Source organism: Candoia aspera, chromosome 3 (assembly GCF_035149785.1).
Source record: "Candoia aspera isolate rCanAsp1 chromosome 3, rCanAsp1.hap2, whole genome shotgun sequence".
Taxonomy (NCBI): Eukaryota; Metazoa; Chordata; class Lepidosauria; order Squamata; family Boidae; genus Candoia; species Candoia aspera.
Window position 1 is genome coordinate 183,435,094 of NC_086155.1, and position 26,693 is coordinate 183,461,786.

General features: G+C 39.0%; 1 protein-coding gene across 1 annotated transcript in view; it reads left to right on the plus strand.

The window, feature by feature from the left end:
• Positions 1-2,206: 2,206 nt before the first annotated feature.
• NECAB1 (N-terminal EF-hand calcium binding protein 1) overlaps positions 2,207-26,693 on the plus strand; it is a 56,056-nt gene continuing 31,569 nt past the window's right edge. Inside the window, exons 1-5 of the mRNA XM_063299469.1 lie at positions 2,207-2,347; positions 4,817-4,841; positions 9,602-9,710; positions 16,669-16,694; positions 19,075-19,172. Coding sequence (XP_063155539.1) covers positions 2,240-2,347; positions 4,817-4,841; positions 9,602-9,710; positions 16,669-16,694; positions 19,075-19,172 — 366 coding nt within the window. The 5' untranslated portion in view covers positions 2,207-2,239. The remainder of the gene's footprint in view (positions 2,348-4,816; positions 4,842-9,601; positions 9,711-16,668; positions 16,695-19,074; positions 19,173-26,693) is intronic.

Below are 26,693 nucleotides of genomic sequence, written 5' to 3' on the forward strand. Positions count from 1 at the left end.
CTGAAGAAATCAGCAGGTAAAGCGTTTCAGAGCATGGAGATAAACATTGGCCTGTCATAGTGCCTGCACAGGCAACTACTGTGCAAGATATTAGCTGCTCAGCCAATTAGAAAGTTGGCAACCCTTCTGCAGGGGCACCACAAAGAGGATATTATCAGAAAAGCAATACAGCTGCTTGCTGAGCAATGTGTTGACTGAACGGAGATAATCCTGGTAATAATTGTGTGAATTGGCCCACAGTCAACAGGGCTGAAGGAAGTCATGGCAATCAGCCTTGAATTCAGAACGAGGTTTAAATCATCCTGAAAGGTCTAGCAAACCATTTGTTTCCTCCTGAGTCAGTCAGCAATCAGAAGCCTCTTAGTATCTGAGAAAGGATAAATGAATCTGAGCAAAATCTAACATTTTACCTGTGGACTTTCCCTCCCACAGTAAGATTTTCTCTTCTACAAAATTGGCAGCCTTTCAGAGCAGAGCTGGAAGGTGAGGGTGATTGTAGGGGGCAGTTCCCCCCTTCACCACTAGGCATCTGTGCACTGGATACCACCTAGACCAGTGCTCCTCAACCTTGGCAACTTGAAGAAGTGTGGACTTCAACTCTCAGAATTCTGGGAGTTGAAGTCCACACTTCTTCAAGTTGCCAAGGTTGGGAAATACTGATCTATACATTAGTCCTAGTAGAAAAATCAGAGTTAAAATACCTTGTTTTAATCTCTGAAAAGAACACTACAGTACAGTAAAATATTAATGAAGAGCAGCCAAAGGGCTGCAGAATAAATAAATAAAAATTAGCAAGCAAGCAAGTGTTCAAATTTCTCAGAAGCCTTTCTCAAGATGAATGCTGGGTTGAGAGAATGAATAACAGAAATCGCTGGGAGAAATGAGAAAAATGTGCTGATTACAATGCTGTCAGAGGTCATTTGAATTCCCTGCGTTGCTGTTATTTGAAAGTAAAAACAGCACAGATGCGACAGGAAATAGAATTAATCTTTTCTCCTGTGTGATTTCCATGCATGGAAATTTCTCTCGTTGTTATTCTTCATCTACAGATGAAAGCAGACAAGAACAGGGACTTGAATTCCCAACATTTGGCCAAACAGTAGCATGGCAGGTATATTTCAAGTCGGCCATGAGTGCCCACTTTGACAAGAGGCATCTGTTACATTAAAAAGATTCCCAACGATCTTCTCAAAGGTCTCCCAGTGTGTCGTCTGCTTGCCCACAAGTGGTTCACATAACCAGGTTGGCTCAATCAATCCAATTTTCTTCCTTTGTGTGACATCCACTGAGCCATAAAGTAATTATATTGGCTAAATTTGCATAAAATGTTAAACCAACATGTGGGTTGCTCGATTGCAGTTTTGTGTGTTCTGTGAACCAAGCCAGTATTCTTTATAAAACACGGTTTATAGTTAGTATGTTTTGTGAAGCCACCTCATCGCGGTTTGTTGAAAAAAGGGTGCAGTACAAAGACAGTGTTGGCTATCTCTTTCTTTCTAATCCTTTGTTTCTACAGAACAAACATTTCCAGCTTGGCATCCTTCAGAGTGCAAATTTCAGAAGAAATTCAAATTTCATTGATTCCAAGATTTATGGAGAACACCAGGTGTAGAACTTCCATGTTTAAAAGCAGAATATCTTTGAATGCCATTGGTGAAGAAAGTCCACTGCCCATGGCTGTCTAGAGATTTCTGGCTGGGCTAGATGACTATTTAGTCTGACCTAGCAGGGAAATTTTTGTACTTGTGGTAATTAACCATTTCATATATTTTGGCACTCCTTAGTTATAGCTACTCCTGCCTTACAGTGATGTTCTGTTTGTTATTTCTTTTTATTTATGTATGGTTTAATGTCAGTGTTCAAGTGTGGGCAAATAAGGCGTTCCACTGATGGATGCCCAGGGATAGAAGTACCGTACGGCTCCCTGCACAGGCTTTAACTTCCGCTTAGCCCAGTTCCAGACTGAAGGGAAGCATCCTTCCTTCAGCACTGCGCTCGGCGACGAGCCGAGTAGGAAAAGCGAGCAGGTGAGCGCGGCGCAAACGCTGGCGGCGCAGGGGACCGAGCGCTCGCTCCTTCGCCGCGGCTCTTCCTCGTCGCCTTGCGAGTCGGGGCTAGCTGGCAGGCCGGGAAGAGCGAGGGGGGATTCGCCTGCCCAGGGAAAAGCCGCCGCCAGCAGCTGCCGCCTTCCTGCATCGCACCCCGGCACAGTCGCAAAGGAAGGTCCGGAGCGGGCAGCATGGATGGCGCTGGGCGTCCGGACGCGGCGTCTTCCTACTCCCCGGAATCCTCCAAGGAGCTCCGCTCTGCTTCGACCAGGACCCAGGGGCTCTCCATCTTCCTCGACGTAAGCGCGGCGGGTCCCTCGCCTCCCTTCTTTCTCAGCTTCAGCGTTTCCTGGCTTTGATCTGCTGCCTCCTCGGCGCTAGGGAAACTCGAGCCTTTTCTCCTGTGAACGGGACGGAGGTTGCCGGTGGGGAAAACCCTTCCTGCCTTCCCTTATTATTGCAAACATTTAACAGGTTGCTCCTCACCCTGTAGCATCTTGTGCGGAAATCAGTACCTGTTGAACGTTTGCCCAACCCAAATCGGTAGGGGCAAGAATTCCAGGATTTTTAGGAGATCATCTTGTCAAATGATGCTAATACCTCGATCATAACTATTTGATATGGGGCCTATTAGAGTCCTCCAGATTAGATCCCTCTGGCTGAGTGCTAAACAACATGAGGCACAAATAACAGGCTCTGGAGTTAATAGCAAATATATTAACCTGTTTTGCACTGTTCTCACTAGGAAAACAGATTTAGACTAACTATTTTTTATGTTGTTTTATTTTCTTAGATATTTAAAAACACAACCAAGAAAAGAGAAAGCATTTTTTTTTCTCATGCTATGTAGTAAAATGCCAGAATATCAGATCTTCTGTTCAGAATATTTTTTAAAATGCTAGTTTTTAAAAATAATATAAGGCTATATAAAATCCAGCATTTGCAAAATTAGTCACAATGATTCTGCATGACATGGGTGATTCGGTTTGCTCTAATATCAATGGGGTATATTTCCAGAGCAAAAGAATTGGCTGGTTGTTCTGGATGGGAAGTTTAGAAAAGGTATTGTGAATTTCAGTAATGCTAGAGTATCTAATGCTTCCTTAGGACAGTCCCAAATGATGAAAATAAATCTTTGGTACAGCTTAAATGAATATCAGCAGTAGATTCATCACTGCATGATTGGTGGGCATGGACATTATGTACTTACCCTGTTTTGTGTACAAAGCAATAATATTGTTCCAGTGTTGGCTTGGAACGTGTGAGATGTAGCTTCCAACATCAGCTCAGACATAGGATGATTCTGGTCCCTCCCTTATCTCTCTAATTCATGTATCTCATGGGAGTAGTATGCTGAAAAATAAAAGGAGGATATTCATGTACAACACTTGGAGCTTCTGGAACAAAAGGAGAATATAATTGTCATAAATGATAGAATAACAGTTTCCTGGGAACATGTTTGATTGTTTTAAAAATGTCGAAGACAAAATGCTAATCTTCCAAACCAATTAGTGAGTTATTAACTGTTGGACATTCAGACTCAGATCTAATAGTTGTTATGGAAAATAGAAGAATATATACATAGAATTTAGCATTTCAATAGATTATATTTTATTTCAATGAATATGTGATTTTTCAACTCCCAATGGCTGTGTAGTTACAAAAAGAGAATAAAAAAAAGTAAAACATCAGTAAAAACCATAAAAAAATGTTTAAAGCTGTTTTAATATAATTTTATTATTAAAAGGCAAAAAATAATCTTGGGACCGAATTAGCAACAGATTATATAAAAAACCCTCATCTATCAAGTATCAGATAAAACATTTTAATATTTATATAAGAATTTCAGCATACATTTTCTCCTTTCAAATTTAAATGCTTTAGATTTTTAGAACCTCTTGATACCTTTGGATTTGGAAGGTAATGCCATGTAAAATCATTTGCTGACAATTGCCCAGTTATGTTAAATTCTAAATACTATTTTATATCAGCTATTAAATACTATTATTTGTTAAACACTGCTACATAACAGTAGTCTTAATATTCTGTAATCACATATTAAAATATACTGTATGTAAAATGTGAATATCTAGTGAAAATTCATCAAATTTATTCAGTATCACAGGTGATTCCAAAAGCAGTAGTCCCCAGATAGATCCTCAAATGTAGCTATAAATTTCTGGCAATAATTCATGCAAATGAGGCAACATGTATAGGGAAAAGAGTCTACCTAGCAGAAATCACTAGTAGAAATCCATGCATATACTTAAAGGGTGCAGTCCCAAATGTCTGTTCCATTGTGGATTTGCACAGGGCTGATAGCAAAGATCCTTGCTGTGATGTATGGATGCACTGTGGATCCACAGTTCCTACACCCAGTCTTTCACTGTAAAATGTTCCCAGAATGTCACAACAATATAGGACATCAAATCACATCACTGTAATTGTCTTCAGCCAGTCTGATACATAAATAATCCCACAACTGATTACCAGGCCTGACAGAAGTGAACTATTTGCACCTGGCACCAAATACAAGGGCAATCTTGGCAACTAACCAATTGCAAATGTGCATCATCTATTGATGTAAAAAAAATGCTACCACTAAATGCACCTTTCTTCAAAAATATAGTCTGTACTGATACCATAATTAATAAGCCTTCTTTTAAATGCTTTAAAGCATTGCTATGCTTATTGAACTGTGTGTCTCCTTATAAACATTAAATTATTTCTTTGTTGATACTGATATATATTGATTTATTTCCTCTTAGATACTGAGAAGAGCAGATAAAAATGGTAAGTCCAGTAATTTGCTTTTCTTTCTCAGAATTGAAAGGTAAAATGGTAAGGGATCTGGTGGAACATTTAGTTCAACTGCTCTCTGTTTCCCTCAGAGAGGCAGTGACTGGTGGACCCATTGCTCTGAAATTACCTGGCTGAGGAACCTGATCCATCATCATATAGATCAGTGTTTCTCAACCTTGGCAGCTTTAAGATATGTGGACTTCAATTCCCATGCTGGCTGGGGAATTCTGGGAGTTGAACTCCACACATCTTAAAGTTGCAACATTGAGAAACACTGATCTAGATTGTGCTGATTATGGGAATCCATAGAGGAATGTAGGCAAGGGATGCTATGCTTGCTATGACATCATCGTGCAAATGATGTACATTACATAATTCATTTGTGCAATGATGTCATGCACATGCAACATATTATAGCTTGTACTGAACACCTATGGTGCCATATCTATGGGGAGCATGTGACTTGATGGGATATGTGGTTGAGTAGGACTTATAAATCTATCCAAGCTTCTGACAGACACACAAGCTTGTTCACACATCATGTGAAACCATGGCTTAACCATTATTTGTTGAATAAATAACAATGGCTGAGTCCATACATCATGCCAAGCTATAAAACATAGTTTACAGTCTACAGTGGTTGGGTTTGCCCTACACACTAAGTGAAAAGAAAATAAACTAACCATTTTAAGTCCTTGACCTAAAACTCTAGTTGTGCACCATTCTGGCAGTAGTGTGCAACTAGATTCATAAGTCAAGGACCAAAAATGGTCCAGTCATGGGTTGGGCAGAGAAGTCTTTCCCTTTGATACTTCAGTGCCTCTTGGAGTCTTACAGCCAACGTTTATACTTAGGCAGGACCCTCACTAGGGACTTACAGCATCTTCTAGAGGTATTCAGCCATCATTGTGCCGCTTAAGTAGTAATGAGGAGAGGCTTTATATCACCTCAGTGAGGGCCAGAAGGGAAATGGCTTTAATATGAAAAAGGGAAGAGCTCTGATAGTAATACATTCTTTTCCTCAAATATAAGTATTACAAATTCCCCGTGATTCCAGGAAGAGATATAGCTGCTCTGAAGAGTTCCAGTCATGTGCTACGTACTTTGAAACCCCTTTTCCAAATTATATAGAGTCGCTTTGGCGAGATGGGTAGTGAAGGAATGTGAGGAATATAAATATCCAGTGTCTACCCACTTCATTGCAACATATGAGCAAAACTTTTGCCTTTTAAAAGGCCCCAGCAAAGAAGATTTTGTAGCTGGAAATGCAAATCTGGAACTGTGGAGTAACAGCTGTGCAGAGCTTCCAGCAGCGCTCTGGAAAACAAGGCACTAAAAATCCAATAATTAAGAACTGATGAAAGGCTGAGGAGGTATGGTTGAGAATACCTGATGTTAGTATTATTCATATTGTGCCAGGAAGAACAGCTGTGAACCAAAACAGAAAAAAACAAAGATGAGAACTACATCTGATGCAGAATGGATGAAACCCTTAAATAAATCTAATATGAGGATTCCTGTTCTTGAACAGATCTTTAGCTTTAGTAAAACGATTGGGGGTAACATAAACTGACCTGCTGTTTCAACTGCAGAACTGGCCCAGTTTCACACAGCTCTGCCCAAGGAGCTGATGAGAAGGATCCCATCTTCATGGCAGAAGTCAGTTTTGCTCATCCACCCAAAGAGAAAAATATATGTTCATCCTTTGTTTCAAATTATTAGTTTTGCACTCTTTCTCTGAGGTCTGTAATATTCCCCCTTGCCATGGAATTAAATTCAGAATGTGTTTAGCTGCATTTAGATTTTACTGCTTTCATTAGGTAAAAAATGATAATTTAATCTTAGGCATTTTTCCAATTTTCCTTCTATTTTACCACAAAAATGGCTGCAACGTTGTTTGAAAGTAGTTACAAAGCAAGTTATGAATCTGTTCAAGAAAATTATTCATTTTTATTCGGATCAGGGATTTTATTGTTGATTAAAAGATGGCCCTGACCCTGCTGGCCATTTATTTATTTAATTTCAAGAAAAGATAAAACACTTAAGGCCTTGAAGACCTGGCTTTGTGCCTGGGCCTGGGATCACAAGTGTGTGAAGGGCCTTGTTTCCTGGTTGTGCTGACACTGACGGATTACAATATCTATTGGCTGCTATTTGTATTTAATTTCTTTTTTTATTGTGTTTAATTGTTTTTATGATTGTTCATTGCCCAGAGTCACTGGTTTGAGATGGGTGGCTATACAAATTGAATAAATAAGGAATAATAAATTATCTGGTTGAAAAATCAGATGTTTGAAGTAGAATTAATAGCACAGTTCTGTACATGTCTACTGAGAGTTAAGGCCCCTCGGGTTCAGTAGAACGGATTTACGAGTCAATGCACAAAGGATTCTACTCTATGCAGTCTTATTGGTAGAGTTTGGCCAGTCAAAATCTGCAAGATGGGGATACAACATCATGATCCAAGTCCTACCTCTTTTGCATGTGCGTGCAACATCAAGAAATGTACAAAAGGAGTGGGGCTTGGTTTGTGACATTATGCCCCACCGTGTCGCAGATTTCGACATTTACGCACACCTGATGCTGCTTGACTATAGCCATCTTTTGCAATCTTGACTCCCTCCAAATGTCTGGACTTGAATTATCCACAACAGCCATACTGCCTAGGAGGTACATAACCAGTATGAAGGAGCAGAATACTAGCTGGCATTAATTTTGCTTTCGCTAAATTCACAATCATCTTTCATAGCAACAGCCTTTTTAGATACTAAAAAAGCCTGTATTTGTTTTCTGATACAGTGTACCTAGATGGCTTAGACTTTGGATTCTACAGGCAAACTGGAGAGCCAGTTTGGTCTAGTGGTTAAGGCAATGGGCTAGAATCCAGGAGACGGTGAGTTCTAGTCCTGCCTTAGGCACAAAAGCTGGCTGGGTGACCTTGGGCCAGTCACTGTCTCTGAGCCCAGCTCACCTCACAGGGTTGTTGTTGTGGGGAAAACAGGAGGAGAAAGGAGTATTAGGTATGTTTACCACCTTGAGTTATTTATAAAAATAATAAAGGTGGGATAGAAAATTAATTAATTAAATAAATAAATAAATAAAAATAATCCTCATTTAGTGACCATAATTGGGACCAGCAACTTAGTTGTTAAGTGAAGCAGTTGCTAAGTGAAATTGTGACTGTGCTTACTATCTTACTTCAGTTTTCCTTTGGTTTACAGATCTGTGAAGGTCATAAATGCAAGGACTGGTTTTAAAGTTACTTTTTCATCACCTTTGTAACAGTGAATAGTCGCTACATAAGGCAGTCACTAAATGAGGACTACCTACAGTATAAGCATCAGTATAAGGAAATCTTTTCTAGCTATACTTAACATTATACAGCTAGGATCTGCTTGTTAGACAAGCTGAGAGAATCACTGGTGGATAAAATAATCAGATAAAACAAATATCATGTTACTTGCTTGGAACAGGTTTCTATGGCTACTTGAGGAGATGCTAATGAAACAAATATAGCTAAGACTATGAAAGTGGGTAAAATCATTTCTCAAAATGATGCAAAGGAAATTGATATAATATTGAGCTATTTTTCAGTGTATCTGAAGAAAATGTCATTTCAGAAAAAAAATCTCTGTTCATGAATCATGTACTGCAAAGTTTGAGTTTTTAGTTTTCATTGAAATTGGATTTTCCTTTCACTGTGGCAATCATTCAAGAGAAATGGCTCAAAAACCTCTTATGAGACAGATATTTAGCACTGATAGCATCTGATGATGGAACAGATATCCAGGATAGAAGTGGGGGTTATTCCCTTGTAGTAGGGCTATCAGATCTGGGCTTCAAAAATCTATGTGACTACTAGATGGAAGCAATGAAGTAGATGTTATCTCAAGATCCCCACACTATTTATTTATCAAATTTGTCACCGCCCATCTCCTCCGACCAGAGGGACTCTAATCAGATCCTTTAGGGCAAACATGGAACATTACCCTCTGGTTGGCCCCAACCTGTGGAAGCGTAATCCAAACTTTGCCTGCTTTCATGGAACAAAGAATATTGACTGATAAATTTCATGAGTCAAAAATATTGAGCAATAGATTTTAAAAAATAATTCTTCCATAATAACCTATGGCAGGAGAATTCTGTCCAGCTCATACCATTATCTTAGTTTTCCATTTTTTAAAAGAGAAATCTATAGAGGAAGCTCAAGCTTTTTCCTAGAGAAGGCTATTACTACTACTTCTAGAAACTTGAAAAACCAAGCCGAAGGAAATTCCTATCTGCCCCACTAGTAATCCTCCTATCTATCCTGCCCAGCTCAATTGTAATGCCCTTTACCATGAAAAATTCTGTTCTTAGAGTTCCTTGTATGAAGTTGGAAAGAAATGACACCAGGTAGGAGGGACAGTGCTTTGCAATAATCAGGGATAGCGATCCCAAAGACAATGGGAGCTGTGCGCATCTGGAAAAAACCTTCAAATCTACTCATGGAAAATGTGTAAGAACGTGAACAGCCAAACTTTACTCACTGTACCACAAAAATGACCATCTGTAGTTAAAAGAAACACATTTTTTCTAATATAGTAAAGAGTATGTATGTTTGTGAGAGACAGATGAGATTTTCATTTTATGCAGAAATTTAAAAATTAGAAAAATCACAGTCTGTGATGCTTCCTTTTAAAAAGTCATGGCCTTCAAATTAGCTGGAGTAAAATGGCTCTCTGTATAAACAAATCTTTCTCTGATTCCAGATGATGGCAAATTGTCCTTTGATGAATTTAAGGCTTACTTTGCTGATGGAATCCTGAGCAGGGAGGACCTTCACCAGCTGTTTCGGGCGATTGATGTACACCATACAGAGTAGGTAGCATTGATTTAAAAATCATTCAAAGTCACAGGGGCCGAATTTGGAAAGTCAGGGCCATTTTATTACATGGATTTGTCAGATAAACTTGCTGCTTTATAAATAATGTATGAAATGAATGTATGTATGAAATGCCTCATCCATAATCTATTAATGCTGAACGTGTCTAAAGTGGTAGGCTATAGTACTGGGGTGGGTAGAGTGAGGGAGTTATCCGTACTCCTTGAGTAACAGTGGACTGTTTTGTATGTTTATATAAATGTTGAGAAAGTGCCTTTTCCTTTTTTTCTTTTCATTTGTGCTAACGCCATTCTGCCATTCTGAAATGTAGTTTGCTTTCACAGGGATGTATCAGTGATTTATACCATTGTCAGACCAATAATTAAAAATGTTTTTAAAATGCTTTTGGGAGAAGGGAAAATAAATCCCTTCCAGAACTGTAAAGCTGCTCCCATATAAAAATCCCTGACCCCATTAATTTGAAAGATGGAGTAAATGGCCCTGCAAATTCTATTGGATTCCATGAAGAATATTATGCATACATACACATGCACACATGTTTTGCTTGTGTGTGTATTTAAATACAATTTATAGGTGCCCCTACACAAAAACCTTTGCCTGTTTGTATTACGTTCCATATAGGACCCATTATGTCTGCAAACACTTTCATTTTATACTATCAGAGGGGAAAAAATATAACCATTTTTTTGTCATGCAGTTATATTAATGGATGACATGATGTTATGGATTTGGATTTAGCCTACAAATCCAGGTAGGTAGCCACCATAACATGCCAGCCAAATAAGCCTGCTTTCCTAGCAACCAGCTCAGTTTGAACCACATTCTGTGATTAAAATATACTCCCACTATGGAGTGGTGCTTTTATTAGGCTATATTAAGTACTGTGGAGTCCTTGGTGCTCTCTGAGCTTGGTTGTTCCCATTGGTGGCCATACAGATTTTTGCAGCCGAGATCTGAAAACCTTGAAGTTAAGCAGAAATTCAATATGCATTTGGATTTAGTCAGGTAGTTACTGTGAATGTCCTGCTGATGGCATTATTTCTGCTTTGGTGTTAGCATTTGATGCAGCTGCTGTAAGCTCACAAGTCTTGGGAGGTAAAAATAAAAAGCCATAGCAACCCATCTAAGGTCAAAGTCCAGGGGAGAGCTCTGTCAATCACAAGTCCAAAATGATAATTGCATTTTTAACATTTAGAGCTTCTGCCAGAATTTTCAAAAGTGCAAATCAGAAAACTCATGTTGGATCTCTACTTTGCTAGAACTCATCTCAATATCAGTCTGTCTGACAATCTGAAATTACCATTAGAGACATGGGGCTCAGCTGGTGCCTGTAGCAATTACGTGTATTAACACCAGCTGTGCCTTCTAGCCTCAGCACCCCGGATCTCTCCTTTGCAAATGAGAGGGCACGGGGTCTCTTTCATAACAAACCAGGCACAAGGCTGCTTTTGGAGGAGAGGCACTTGGCTGCAAAGCCTTTCTGGATGAGCCCTCTCTGCTGTCATTCGTTTCAGGAATCCTGAGCCTGCAAAGGCACAGGGTCAGCGAGCTAAACTAACATTCTCCTTTTGTCTGGAGGAGCTCAGCTTCAACCGTCTGACAAAACTTTTCTGGTGTAAGAGTTGGCTTCCAGACAGATAAAGATTCAGGAAACTGTTATGCAAACAACCAGCTGCCAGGTTCTCTGTCACCGGTGAAAAGGCTCACCACCTTGCTAGAGCACGGGGAGGCTGCTACAAAGGAAATAGAAAACTCTCAACCCTAATATACACAAAAATATAGTGTTTCTAAATGGAAAATAGTTCAGCTGCTGCAATTTGTGTAACTTCGTCCATTTCTTCCCAATAAAACTTGCTAAAAAGAATTCTGGAATAGAAAGAAGCACTTTCTGTTTTAGGCAGCTGCCCAAAAGCCTGACACTGCCCTAGGCCAAAGGGGAATAGTTTGGTCAGATGGCTAATCCTGTGTTCTCCTTTTATCTAGAGAAGGAAAGTGTGGGTTTGGCCATCTATCAAAACTTGCTGCTTCTTTGCCTGCACAAGCTCACTGAGCATGCTTGTAAATAGGATAAGGCTATTTCAGCACATTTTGGGGGTTCACTGTTCATTCAAGAATGCACAGGGGTCGCAGTGTTGCTGAGGTTATAGCATCATAGTAGAAGACTGCTTCACTACCCATACACATCCATTGGGAAGTCTGTAGAAGGCAGCTGTGTACATAAGCTCTGGGCATGGAGAGTTCAGTTGGCATGGCTACATGATTGGGGTTTTCATGGTGGCCTTCTATAGATACTCGAAACGTGCCATTTAGCAACCCTTTCAAGCACTTAAATCACAAAATGTCATAACTTTTCAGCCATTTTGCCATTTCAGCAAGTTTTCAGGTCTTGCACAAGAATTTGGTGTTATTGTGAGATTTCAGCCATTCTGAAAAACTATGTATTTTAATAATTTAAACAGAAAGGCTGCAGATACCATTTTGGGGCAGATTCCGAGAAAGTCCTGTGTTGATGGCCCCCTTCAAATGCACATAAGCTGAACCATAGCTTGTTGCTACAGTGGCCATTTACATATATAGAAAAGTAAATATTTTAATGTACATAAAAATGCAACATTATCACAGAAGTAAATTCTAATGGTTGATGGGCAAGTTTGGGATATGTGTTGCTTTCTTTTCTAATGTAACTTATCTTTAAAACTGGACAACTTTTCAAATAGAGAACTGACAACTCTTCCATGGAAGAAGGACTGAGGTAAATTACATGGTGCCTTTATTTAATGGAAGCAGATGTTCTCACATCAAGGCCTCATATTTTCTAACAGAAATGTCTCTCCCATCATAGGGTCAACTTCTTTCAACTACCCTCTTGGAACAGACTTGATTTCTGTGTTTTAATTTATCTCGATGGAAGTTCCTTGGGTGACTTTAGATCAGTCATTCTCTCTCAGACAACCTACTCCCAGGGTTGTTACTGGGGAGAAAAAAAATTGATCTTGTACTGCCCTTAGTCATAAGATTGTGTCAAATAACAGTTCTAATACTAATATTGTGATTTTAATGTTGTGCTCTGCTTTAGAAGGATTTATATAATACAAATTCATAAAAATCTAAATTTGATATATATATATATATATACAATACAAATGGATGTAACGAATAATAGTTTCAACGGTTTTTCAAAATATAATCTAACCCTTTTACAAATTGAGATATTGAGAAAAATGTTCAGAAAGCATTTATTGCAATTCATCAGTAAATCTGCTTATAGTTTCACTGTTCCTCAAATGGAAAAAAACAGGGACAGGGTTTGCCTTATAATCGCTTCAGTGTGTGAGGTTTCCATTTCAGTGTGTGAGGTTTCAGTTTCTGAAATGCAATTGCTGTTCAGAAAACATGATCAACTGTAGAGTACAATAGATATTTTATTTATTTATTTATTATCCCCCTTTATTATTTTTATAAATAACTCAAGGCGGCGAACATACCTAATACTCCTTCCTCCTCCTCTTTTCCCCACAACAACAACCCCGTGAGGTGAGTTGGGCTGAGAGAAAGAGTGACTGGCCCAAGGTCACCCAGCTGGCTAAGACGGGACTACAACTCACAGTCTCCTGGTTTCTAGCCCAGCACCTTAACCACTAGACTAAACTCAGGAGCACGAGGCACATGCTTCTCTGTCACAGCGCCTGCCCTCTGGGACAGCATTCCCTTGGACATTTAGATTGCCCCGATCCTTTAGCCTTTAGGAAGGCCTTAAAACCTGGATCTTTTCCCAGGTCTGGGGGCAGGGCAGTAGGTGAGCTTGACTTGTGTAGTTTGAGCGAGAAGTTGTTTTTAGTGGGCTCTGGCACTTTGTACCTTTTTTTTTTTCATGGTTTTGTTCCTGTTATAGTTCCATTTTTGTTCAGGTTTTTTATCTTGGTTTTTAATGTCTCGTTAGCTGCCAGAGTAAGAAGAAAGAAATGAGCAGCCATATAAATTGTTTAAATAAATAAATAAGCTGAGGGAGAAGTTGCTTGCTGAATTTACTTCTTTTTGGTCCAATTTTCGTTCTGCAAATGTGCGTAGGTTCTTTCATTCCTTTTTTAAAATATAATTTTTATTGAAAGTTTTTTTAAAAGCAATAATAAGAGACATTACAAACTAAACTTGGAAAAGAACAGTAAAGAAAGAGAGAATAGAAAGTGAAAGGAAAAGGAAAAGGAAAAGAAAAAGAAAAAGAAGAGAAAGGAAGAAAAAGGAAAAAAAGAAAAAAAGAAAAAAGATAAATATTTAAAGAAGTGACTTCCGACAAGTACAAACAAACTTTAATTCTTTCCCCCTTATAAGGTTACATGCAAATATCTCTTCTTCCTATGATCCATCCCTTATCCATACATAAATCCATAACTTGTTAACATTTCAGTCCTGGTTTCAGCAAAGGTCTCTCCTGACCTTCCAGAAAAAGTTGAAGACCTGGCTCTGCCATCTTGCTTGGGGCGGGAAGGGAGGTAGTCAATCTTGGGGGTGGCTGGTGCCTTAAAGTGCTCCTCATATATGTATGAATCAAATCAAAATTTTTAACTGCCATCTTGATGCCATTTTATATTTTTTTATTTTATATTTATATTTTATGTACCATATTTTGTTTTTATTATATTTTAATTTTTTAGCTTTATTGTATACTGCCCAGAGTCCCTCTTTTGGGGGAAATGGGCAGTGACAAATTATAATAAATACATAAATAATCAATCCATAAATGGTACCCAGAATTTTATTGAAACATATTTTAACCTTGGTCAAACAAACCAACTTTGCACTCCTTCCTTTTGCTTCTAGGAATCTTAATCATTATTTCTTCAGATGTTGTCATAAGATTTGATCTCTCATCAGATTTTCTTTTTCCCATCTCAGAGGCTTCTTTGAAACTTTAACAAACCTCTTTTGTAAATCCAATAAGGAGTCACTGTCCAGGTCATTCTCTTGGCTTATAATTTGTATTTCCATTTTAACTGTCATCTCTGTCTTACAATCAATTTTTTTCATTTTCCAATATTTCAACAGTTTCTTTGTGTTCTAATTTGTCTACATCAGATAAGGCTAGTTTCAGCTCTTTATCCTGTAGATCGTGTAGAAAGAGAAAGGCATTTTCTTTCAGACCTGTCATTTCTTTTTAAATGTATTTTGGACATAGTCTATCTATAGAAGCAAAGAACAGTGCTGACATTGTAGTGCTATTTTCTGTCCCCATTCCTTAAATATCTTCTGGAGTATTTCAACTGTTACACCATTTTCTGGCATTTTGTCCCAATGCTGACCAAAGACAAAAGGCAAGCCTGACTCTCTTTTTTTTTCTTCTTTTTCCTTTTATGCTTGGAATCTTTAGTCCCCTCTAGTGTCCAATTTCTGAAATCATAAAGTCTCGAATTTCTATTATGACTTAAAGAAGGTTAAACAATTTAGTTCCTATGAGGGCTCTGTTTATATAATTATTTCCAAAATCTTATAGCAAAAGTCCTAATATTCCAAATTTGTCTGGTCTCTTGATTCATTTATAACTATCTTGAGTTAAAATCTTATTTAGCTTTTGCCATTTATTTCAAATTCTTTAAATTTTTAAGCTCATAGTTATTTTTTCTTTTGTTCTAGAATGCAGGTAAACTCACCAGGTGGCTTTGCAAACTTGTCATTTTGAAGATCTCAGTTAGCCTCAAGGTAGTTAAATGGGTAATTTCTGAAAGTGATTAGAAAGTGAGGTTAGTGAACCCTGTGTCCTTAAAAAGGCTCTGCCGCAGTTGTGAGCATGAAGGCTTCCCTTCTGCCGCTCAAACCCACATGAAACTGCTATCCTCATGAGGAGCAGATGTCTGGAGCACAAATGGGCGATCTCCCATCATCTCCTTATCCAGAGAGGTTCTGTGGGACCAGTCCACTTGCCAATCCTTCAGTTGCAGCTGTGTCATTGTTTCCGCTCATTTGGAGATATGCTAGCTCACCATTCCTCACCTTTCAGTCCTATGCACGTTAAAAACAACTTTTCTTTTTAGGAAAGTAGCAAGTGTCTGGCTTCGCCCCATCTACCATTTCCTGCTATATCAAATTTGTAAGGGACAAAGTATGATTATTGGTTGCTTCAGCTTCTTATGGATGGCCCTACTATTAGACAGAGGGGTGAAGTCACTTCAACAGTAGATCTGTGGTTCCCTGAAAGGCAGAACGTTATTACTGTTTCATTTTTCTTGGTATTGCATATTTACTAACAGGAATAAGTAGCAGCTCCTGAGAACTTCCATCTCATGTGCCCATTTTTTTCCCTTATACTCATGGGATATGGGCAAGATGGACTGACTATATGCAAAGAGCCCAATAAAAGCTGGAGTCCGACTTAGAAACACACAATTCTACCTAACTATTGTATGTTCAAGACTTGAGCATTCTGTATTCTTCACAGGATGTCAGAGACTCATTTGTGATTTCTGAAGCTGTTCTAAGCATCATTTAGAAAATAAATTGATGTAGTACTTCTCTATCTGTAAAGAAAATGAAGTCTTTGAAGTACTCCTTTATGCAAGGTAGCAAACTGAATCTATAGATGTATCTTTTATTTGAGAAAGTTGCCTGTGATTATCTTGCTATGCCATTTTTAACTGTTCCATTTTGCATTCTAATGGTAAAACGTATTTCAAACTTGCTATTTAAGCTTGAAAAGCTGGGAAATTTTGTCTGAGCTGCAATCTGATCTGCATATTCAGTTTGAAATAAAGAAATAAATTTAATGTAGACTTTAATCCCTGCAAATCAACTTAATGGAAATGAAAAACTGGTCAAGCACTGTTAACAATAACCTACTAACTCACACTTAAATTATTAGTTGGTGTGCAAACCTAATTAAATAAACAATAACAGAATGCACAAAATAGCATTTTCTATATTGTTATATCCTTTTCCTTGCAGCAACTTGGAAACTGAGGAACTATTTGGTAAGTGATCCTTTTTTAATCAAATAAGAAAATCAGGAGGAGAGAGGAAACTAGTAAGTCTGAATAAAGATGGCTAAGTTTGTTTCATTGTTAGTGCCCAAGAAACTGATTAAAAGCAAGTCATAAATGCCATCCCCATGCTGGCTGGGAAATTCTGGAAGTTGAAGTCCACACATCTTCAAGTTGCCAAGTTTGAGAAACGCTGCTCTATAGTGAGGAAAAGATAACAAAAGCACATGCGAAATACGCCGTAGAATTAGTTTGTTAAGTATGGTTAGGAAGGTGTTTGGCAGAATTCTTACTAAAATGGTGCAAGAGAGTAAAATGAGCAAAGTTTGGGAGGTGCGCTGTGGTTTTATCCTAGGGGGTCTTCAGATCAAATTTTTGCCCTTCAGCCAGTCATTGAGAAACGTAAGAATGTGAGAAAGTTTATTGTACAGCTGTTCACTGAGAGAAAGCATATGATAAAAGGAATAGGCTTGGATTATAGAATGTTATGCACGAAGGTGGAGTTAAAGGTCAGTTGCTGAATGCAATAAAGATAGGATGAGAATAAAGCTTGCATGAGAATAAATGGATTACTTCACAGATGGCTCAATACTGAGCAAGTAGGACAAAGTGTATGATGTCCCCTTAGTTGTCTAATGTATTAGTGGATAAATTTTATAGGGAATGCTTGTGATGATTTTAGAATTATGTTGGTTGGGAACAGGAATGTGCATGTATTTTTGTACATAGGCAATGATGTGTTGTTGGACTAAATGTCTCTTTCAATTTATTTTAATCTAAACACCTTTTTGGAAAGACATTTCACCCTGATTTACCTAACGAACTTTGCCTCCTCTTCAGTGACCATGATCTGAAGAGTCACTTAAGACATATGCTAAGTGTAGGCCACAAAGAAAGCATTTGAAGGGCAGATTATCAGTTGCAGATTGATAATTTTATTATAATTTCTGAAGCATGCATATAACCCCTATGTATGTATTTATGTATGTATGTTGCATTCTCTTTTCTAGTTTAAGTCATAATGAGATTTGCTAGAAATGGCAACATTTTTTGGCACCTGCGGTAATGTCTGCCCCCTGGCAAGACCCATTGTTTAATGCCTACCATTGATGCCTCTTTAACTGTTTTTACCAGCTGGGATTATGAGCAGTCTCTCTGATCTGGTGCCATTCATTCCATCTGGGGATATGATTGAACAATGATTAAGATGTTCCAGAATGATGCTACTATAGGTTAACAGAAGTATGGGAATATAAAATAAGAAAGACGGTAGCAGAGAGACCCACCAGGGGCACTGAGAGAAGAGACAGAACTTCTCCCTCAACCTAGAGCCAACACTGCTAGTTGTTGCTATAGAGCCAGACGACTCTTATGTACCCCTTCCTGCTATCCTCGTATGGATAGAGCTTTGTGGATCTGGGGAGATCTGAGGGACTTGTCTTATAATAAGGTTGGTGCCCCTTTTTTTGGAAGCAAGGTTTTCACTTTTTGAAAAGACAAGGACATTCATAGATCCTCATGTAAGCAATTTCTTTACCGTAGAGTATCTCATTTCAGTGGCAATTATTTTATTTTTATTCTTTTATTTTTGCCATAAGACAAGAAATGATACACTCACCCTTTATGCTTTCATTCTATGCTAACTTAAAGATCAAATGCATTTTGATTTGGAAAATCTATCATTGTCATTCAAAGCTCATGCCTTTATGCTTAACTCTAAACAATTTAATTAGAATCATGACCCTGGAGATAAAAGCTATTTAATTCTTGCTTCTGCATCATTTTCCTAATGGAAATCCTCCACAACTTTGATTAGCTTCAGAGAGGCAGCAGAAGGGAGACGTATTCTAGGTAACTTAGATATATTTGGCCTAGGTAGGAGGCATTGTCTAGTTTGATGTCTTCAGGCCAAGGCAGAGGTACATATTGAACATATGCTGAGAGCAGGTGCTTGAGCTAAATAACCTACTAGAACCTCTGTTCTCCGCGAAGAAGAAGCAGAGATGCAAGTGTAGCTTGTAAGTAAAATATCTCTGTATAGCCTTCATAAACTACATTTTGACATTTTCTTTCTTTGTTTAGTGTTCTTTCTTTTTTTCTCTCTTTTTCTTTTGCTACTGCTGAAATAAATCTATAGGTATATGTTACTAGAAGATAGTGCATCCAGGAGCATTTACTGCTTTTACCTAGTATTAAGGTCTTAATAAACTATCCTTTAGGGTTTGGGAAACCCACCTTCCTATGCTTTCTCTCTCTCTCTCTCTCTCTCACACACACACACACACACACACACACACACACACACACGCACACACATACTTTGATTCTTGGATCTTTCCACTTTTTGATTCTGTATTTCTATTTATTTTAGAATATTTTTCCCAACACCTGGGAGATTATGGAAGTGTCTTATCTGCTTTGGAAGATCTCAATGTAGCCGTCCTGAAGGCAATGGACACTACAAAGAAAGTAGGGTTCCTTATGTTATTTTTCCAACTGTATGATGTAATGGTGGCTCGTATTGCTTAAGTATATAAGGATTTGTTTTGTGAGAAAAGAATTGTCACATTTGCTTAGATGGGGAACAGATGCCCATCCTTGGGTGGTTCAGTCCCAGTTCCCATCAGCTCTTACAAGCCTGTTTAAGATATTTCTGGGCCTGGGCATAGAAAGTTAAATTGACACACACACACCACCTCCACACTACATGCTATACCAGTGTTTTTTTTCTCTCCATGGTTTTTTCTTAATTCTGGCCAGTGGTCCATGGAAACTCAAAATACTAAATAATGTTGGGATTAATATGTAAAGTGGTAAGTTTTATTGCCTTGAATGAAATGAACAGACATTTTTGATCACTTCAAATACTAAAACCTAATTTGAGTGGGGTACGCAGCACAGATGGCATATGGGCCACTTATCCACGTGATCTCCTCCGTATGCAATACTAGCCCCAGCCAGTATATCAAATTATCAGAGAACAGAACGTAGTCCAATAATATTGGAAGGGCCCAGGTTCTCAGGTTTCATCTGAAATAGTGTGGGGTGGAACTTGGAAGTTATTACTTATGAAATAAAGTGAAATATTTATTTATTTATTTATCATATTTATTCACTGCCCATCTTGTGTAACGATGACTAGAATAAAAAGCATAAAAGATACAGTATGTTTTGTGAATAGCAACTTTAGGAAGATATCCAAAAATTCCACTTATTTCTATATTTTAGTGGAAGAATAAATGCTTTTCATGAAAAATGTCTCATGCCTGGTTGCTAGCATACCCAAAATAAAGCTGAAGTAATATTCTGAGAGCTACTGCTAATCAATAAGTCTATAATGAGCTAGATTGCGGTGGACAATCTTTGCTTAGCACTGTAACATTTGTTTCCTTTGCCCATGTAATCACAACTTCTTGCAGGACCAGGTAGAAGAAGCACTTTTCCAGACACTGTCTCAGAGACTGAACTCATTAATTCACATCTGCCTTGAAAGAAAGATCATGCTGTGCTGTGCTGTGCTGTGCTGTGCTGTGTACAGTTAGATCAGCAAAGACTGTCAATCCTCTTAGTGGGGAAACTGAACTTTCTAAAGCAATCTTATCTAACCTGGCATCTAGAGATGTTGGAGTACAGCCACAGTCAGTATGTCTCTCGACTGACATATTTACTTGAAAAGGGCTGAATTAAGCCACGGAATGAAACCTTCATTTTTAGTATCTGCAGTAACTGAGTACAGCAGGAGCAAAGAGGGGGGAAAAAAAGAGTCTGAAGCTGATCAATCTCAGTATTTCAAACAGTTTAAAGAAATAGGTATTTATTTATTAGATTATATCCCACTATTCCTTCAAGATTTCAAGTTACTAAGTAATTTGTATAAGAACAGTTGATCAGATTAAGAAAATGGTTTAATTATTGTAACGGGTAACTTTTCAGGACAAAAGGACAGAAATGAGCCAACCCAATTTTAAACCCCAAGAAGCCATGAGAAACATGAATGGAATTGAAAGAGCTGAACTTGCATTACCCTGCCTTGGGTCACTGGCAACATCTAGGGTACTAGACACACTGGGCTAAGCTGCAATGGGGGTAGCAATTTTGGCTAGTGTTTTGTGTGAATCTAGCAACTGTGACTTACTCAGCCAATGATCTTTAAGCAAATTATGGTTCAGTGAGATATGTGAATTCAGTTATCAAACTAGGTGTGTAGCTAAGCGTCTCTTTATCAACTTCTTATAAATCCTTTATAATCTCTTCCCACAAAGATTCTCCCTAAGTTTGAAAGCCGCTGGATTCCTATGGATCAAGCCAAGAGAAGCTTCAAAGGGGCACTTTGCTTCAAGGCATGCTATGGTATCTTGCCTCTAACCGACAGAGTAACCACACACTTCTCTCTACCCATCAACTGATTTTAAAGAATAAACGATGTTTCTGGAATCTAGCCTGATTTAAGTAATTAAGACTGCTCGTTGAATGCTCAATTTTCTTAAATTTTAAAAGCAAAAAAATTAAGAGACAATACTGCTTAACTAGCACAAAAAGACCACAATGGTTAAACTTAACCCTTTTTCTTATTTGTCTAGAGCAGTGTCTTTCAAATTTGGCAGCTTTAAGATGGGCAGACTTCAACTTCCAGAATTCCCCAGCCAGCACTGGCACTGTTTGGGGAAGTCTGGGAATTGAAGTCCACCCATCTTAAAGTTGCCAAGTTTGAAAGACACTGCTTTAGAGAATAAGCTATCCATGAATCAGATTCCTTTTTGATTCAGTTATTTGGAAATTCCATTTTTCCTGAAAATTCCACTTTAATCAGGCTGGAAGAGATTGTGATAGTTCTCCCTGCCCACCTTCCCAAGCAAACTTTCTTTCTCCTTTTCACCTGGAGTTCCACCTACAGTCTCCCAAAACAACAGATGTCTTCTCTTCTCGGAGGAAGAATGGTTGGGGCAAAACTGTCTTTTGCTTACATGTAGAAGCCCACGTATGAGAGAAAAGGTACAGTCAGATTATCTGCGGTTTGCCTGGCCTGCAGTTGACAGGCTGGACCAATGTGATCACTGATTACTTCCCAGCACTTTTAAACCAATTATTGTTTGGCATATGTGAACTAAGTCAATGGTTCAGAAGTAGGGCAGAGCAAGCTGGGTATGCCAACATCCCAGAGAATGCCTTCCTGGACATGCAAAACACTCATTAGGATTTTTTGTTCTATGACTCTTTTCAAAATCCTTCTGCTTTTCTTCAAGTCTCTTCAAAGGTTTTGTTTGAATAGAACATTCCAAACTTGCCTCAAATTTCACTGAATTTTACTAGCAACTTATAGATGGCTAAAACTCTCACCAAGACACATTGAGTTACTCTACCTTCTCCAGATGTTCCTCCTCACAAGCACTCTAAATGAAAGATCCACAGACTTTTCAGTCTCATCTCCTTGGCACGTCCAGCATTTTTTATCTTGTCATTCTTCGTGGGAAAAATGTTGTGTCTCCACTTTCAAAGTATGGGATCAGATAGCTAAAGAAACCGGGCAAAATCATGTTTGACTAATGTTTTGCTGTTGTGTTACTGAAGCAGAGCATGCAAGGCAAGGGAGAGAAAGGCCCGTGGAAGTCCTTGTATGTGTAATGGAGTATCTGAAGAAAGAAAGGTGATGAGAAGAAGTGTGGCATATAAATCTCATTACTTTTGTCTTGGAGGGGAATTGCTATGAGTCACTTCTGTTGCAAAGTAGAACTGTAATTAGATTAACAATTGGTCTAAGACAGATTTTTCCTGCATCTCTGTCAGCTTCAAATTTGCTTGATTAAAGAAGAAATGAGAAGATTGATTCAGTCCTCTTCTTGTTTGACTTACCACAACAATGTCTTAGAAATGGAATGCTTCATCTTTCAAAAGAATTGAGGCATCTCATTATTTCTCTCCCTTTTGTTTGTTTTGGTTATTTTATCTGTTACCCATTATAAACCTGCCAACCATACAAAGTCGTTTTCTCTACCTGGCAAAGATCTTACACTGCCAACTGCAGTTCTGTTTGCTGTACAGGCTGTTTGTGATAATAAACACAGGAAAGATAAAGAGCAAAGAATGTGGTCCTCGTATATTAGGAATCCACTGGGAGTCACTGTGTTTTGCATGAGTAGTCCAGAGCAAACTTTCCCAATGTGCTGTCCCCTAAATACGTCCAATTCATAAAGAGGGTGCCATTTTAGACAAAGATTAATGGAATTATGAACAGTGTTGACAAAAGCTATTTCACTACGTGAAACGGGGCCTCTTTCATCCTCAGATGGGAGAAATGGTTTGAAAAATCTTGCTGCAATATTGAGACATCAATTCCAAACCTCACCTACAGTATTCCCATTCATTAGATAACAATGGAAGAAAGAGAACTGTAGTTGTGTATTACATTAAATGGTCATTTTAATTGGCTTTTGCAGTGCTGAATAACTTTTTTACAATCAGAGCTAATTCCCAAAATATGTTTTATAACCATGTTGTTGAGAGAGGCTATTTATAATAAGTTTATTGCAGTCTGAATAAACAACAGCAGAAACCAAGATACTTGGTATTTATTATTTGAATTATTATTATTACTACTACTACTACTACTACTATTTGTTAAATGTGTATGCTGCCCAACTCCCAACAACTCTGCATTATTATTAGACTAATGTATAGACTGCCCACATTGTCAATTCAAGGCAGTTTATAGTAACCAAAACACAGGTATTGTTGTTAATTCATTTAGTCGCTTCCGACTCTTTGTGACTTCATGGACCAGCCCACGCCAGAGCTTCCTGTCGGTCGTCAACACCCCCAGCTCCCCCAGGGATGAGTCCGTCACCTCTAGAATATCATCCATCCATCTTGCCCTTGGTCGGCCCCTCTTCCTTTTGCCTTCCACTCTCCCTAGCATCAGCATCTTCTCCAGGCTGTCCTGTCCTCTCATTATGTGGCCAAAGTATTTCAGCTTTGCCTTTAATATCGTTCCCTCAAGTGAGCAGTCTGGCTTTATTTCCTGGAGGATGGACTGGTTTGATCTTCTTGCAGTCCAAGGAACTCTCAGAATTTTCCTCCAACACCACAGTTCAAAAGCATTGATCTTCCTTCTCTCAGCCTTCCGTATGGTCCAGCTCTCGCAGCCATATGTTACTACAGGGAACACCATTGCTTTAACTATGCGGACCTTTGTTGTCAGTGTGATGTCTCTGCTCTTAACTATTTTATCGAGATTTGTCATTGCTCTTCTCCCAAGGATTAAGCGTCTTCTGATTTCCTGACTGCAGTCAGCATCCGCAGTAATCTTCGCACCTAGAAATACAAAGTCTTTCACTGCTTCTACATTTTCTCCCTCTATTTGCCAGTTATCAATCAAGCTGGTTGCCATAATCTTGGTTTTTTTGAGGTTTAGCTGCAAGCCAGCTTTTGCACTTTCTTCTTTCACCTTCATCATAAGGCTCCTCAGCTCCTCTTCGCTTTCAGCCATCACAGTGGTATCATCTGCATATCCGAGATTGTTAATGTTTCTTCCAGAGATTTTAACTCCAGCCTTGGATTCCTCAAGCCCAGATTGTCGCATGATGTGTTCTGCATACAAGTTGAATAGGTAGGGTGAGAGTATACAGCCCTGCCGTACTCCTTTCCCAATCTTAAACCAGTCCATTGTTCCATGGTCTGTTCTTACCGTTGCTACTTGGTCGTTATACAGATTCTTCAGGAGGCATACAAGATGACTTGGTATCCCCATACCACTAAGAACTTGCCACAATTAGTTATGGTCCACACAGTCAAAGGCTTTAGAATAGTCAATAAAACAGAAATAGATGTTTTTCTGAAACTCCCTGGCTTTTTCCATTATCCAGCGGATATTGGCAATTTGGTCCCTAGTTCCTCTGCCTTTTCTAAACCCAGCTTGTACATCTGGCAATTCTCGCTCCATGAATTGCTGAAGTCTACCTTGCAGGATCTTGAGCATTACCTTACTGGCATGTGAAATGAGTGCCACTGTTCAATAATTTGAACATTCTTTAGTGTTCCCCTTTTTTGGTATGGGGATATAAGTTGATTTTTTCCAGTCTGATGGCCATTCTTGTGTTTTCCAAATTTGCTGGCATATAGCATTCATTACCTTGACAGCATCATCTTGTAAGATTTTGAACAGTTCAGCTGGGATGCCGTCGTCTCCTGCTGCCTTCTTATTAGCAATACTTCTTAAGGCCCATTCAAGCTCACTCTTCAGGATGTCTGGCTCTAGCTCACTGACCACACCGTCAAAGCTATCCCCGATATTGTTATCCTTCCTATACAGGTCTTCTGTATATTCTTGCCACCTTTTCTTGATCTCTTCTTCTTCCGTTACGTCCTTGCCATCTTTGTTTTTGATCATACCCATTTTTGCCTGGAATTTACCTCCGATGTTTCTAATTTTCTGGAAGAGGTCTCTTGTCCTTCCTATTCTATTGTCTTCTTCCACTTCTGCACATTGCTTGTTTAAAAATAATTCCTTATCTCTTCTGGCTAACCTCTGGAATTTTGCATTTAATTGGACATATCTCCCCATATCACTGTTGCCTTTTGCTTTCCTTCTGTCTTGGGCTACTTCTAGTGTCTCAGCAGACAGCCATTTTGCCTTCTTGGTTTTCTCTTTCTTTGGGATGTATTTTGTTGCCACCTCCTGAACAATGTTGCGAAGTTCTGTCCATAGTTCTTCTGGGACCCTATCTACTAAGTCCAGTCCCTTAAATCTATTCTTCACCTCCACTGCATATTCCTTAGGAATATTAGTGAGCTCATATCTAGCTGATCTGTGGGTCTTCCCTAATCTCTTTAGTCTGATCCTAAATTGTGCAATAAGAAGTTCATGATCTGAACTACAGTCAGCTCCAGGTCTTGTTTTTACCAACTGTATAGATGTCCGCCACCTTTGGCTGCAAAGGATGTAGTCAATCTGATTTCGGTGTTGTCCATCTGGTGCAGTCCATGTATAAAGCCGTCTCTTAGGTTGTTGGAAGAGAGTGTTTGTTATGCAGAGTGAGTTGTCTTGGCAAAATTCTATCAGCCTATGTCCTGCTTCATTTCGTTCTCCCAGGCCATGCTTACCTGTAATTCGAGGTACCATTTGATTGCCCACCTTAGCATTCCAGTCTCCTGTGATGAAAATAACATCTCTTTTAGGCGTGTTGTCCAGTAGGTGCTGCAGATCCTCATAGAACTGCTCTACTTCAGCTTCTTCAGCATCTGTGATTGGGGCGTATATTTGGATCACTGTGAAGTTAGATGGCTTGCCCTGAATTCGAATTGAGATCATTCTATCGTTTTTTGGATTGTATCCAAGCACTGCTTTAGCCACTTGACTATTAATTATGAAGGCTACTCCATTTCTTCTGTGGTCCTCTTGTCCACAGTAGTAGATCTGGTGGTCGTTTGATGTGAAGTGGCCCATTCCAGTCCATTTCAGTTCACTGATGCCCAAAATGTCTATCTTTAATCTGGACATCTCACCAATAACCACATCCAATTTGCCCTGGCTCATAGATCTTACATTCCAGGTTCCAATGGTGTGTTGATCCTTAGAACATCGGATTTGCCATTCACCACCGGCACCATCGGCTGCTAGCCATCCTTTCGGCTTTGAGCTAGCTGCGTCATCACGTCTGGGGTTAGTTGAACTCATCCTCTGTTCCTCCCTAGTAGCATTTTGACCATCTTCCGACCTGGGGGTCTCATCTTCCGATGGTATACCGACATATCTCTGGTTGTACTGATCCATTGAGTTTTCACGGCAAGAATACTGGGGTGGGTTGCCATTACCTTCCCCAGGGATCGCATTTAGTCTGACCTCTCTGTCATGACCTTCCCGTCTTGGGTGGCCCTTCACGGTTTAGCTCATGGCATCACTGAGGTGCTCAAGCTCCAGCACCACGACAAGGTAACGATCCTTTGCTGAAGCAAAAACACAGGTATACCAAGAAGCAATTAATCTAATTAACTATC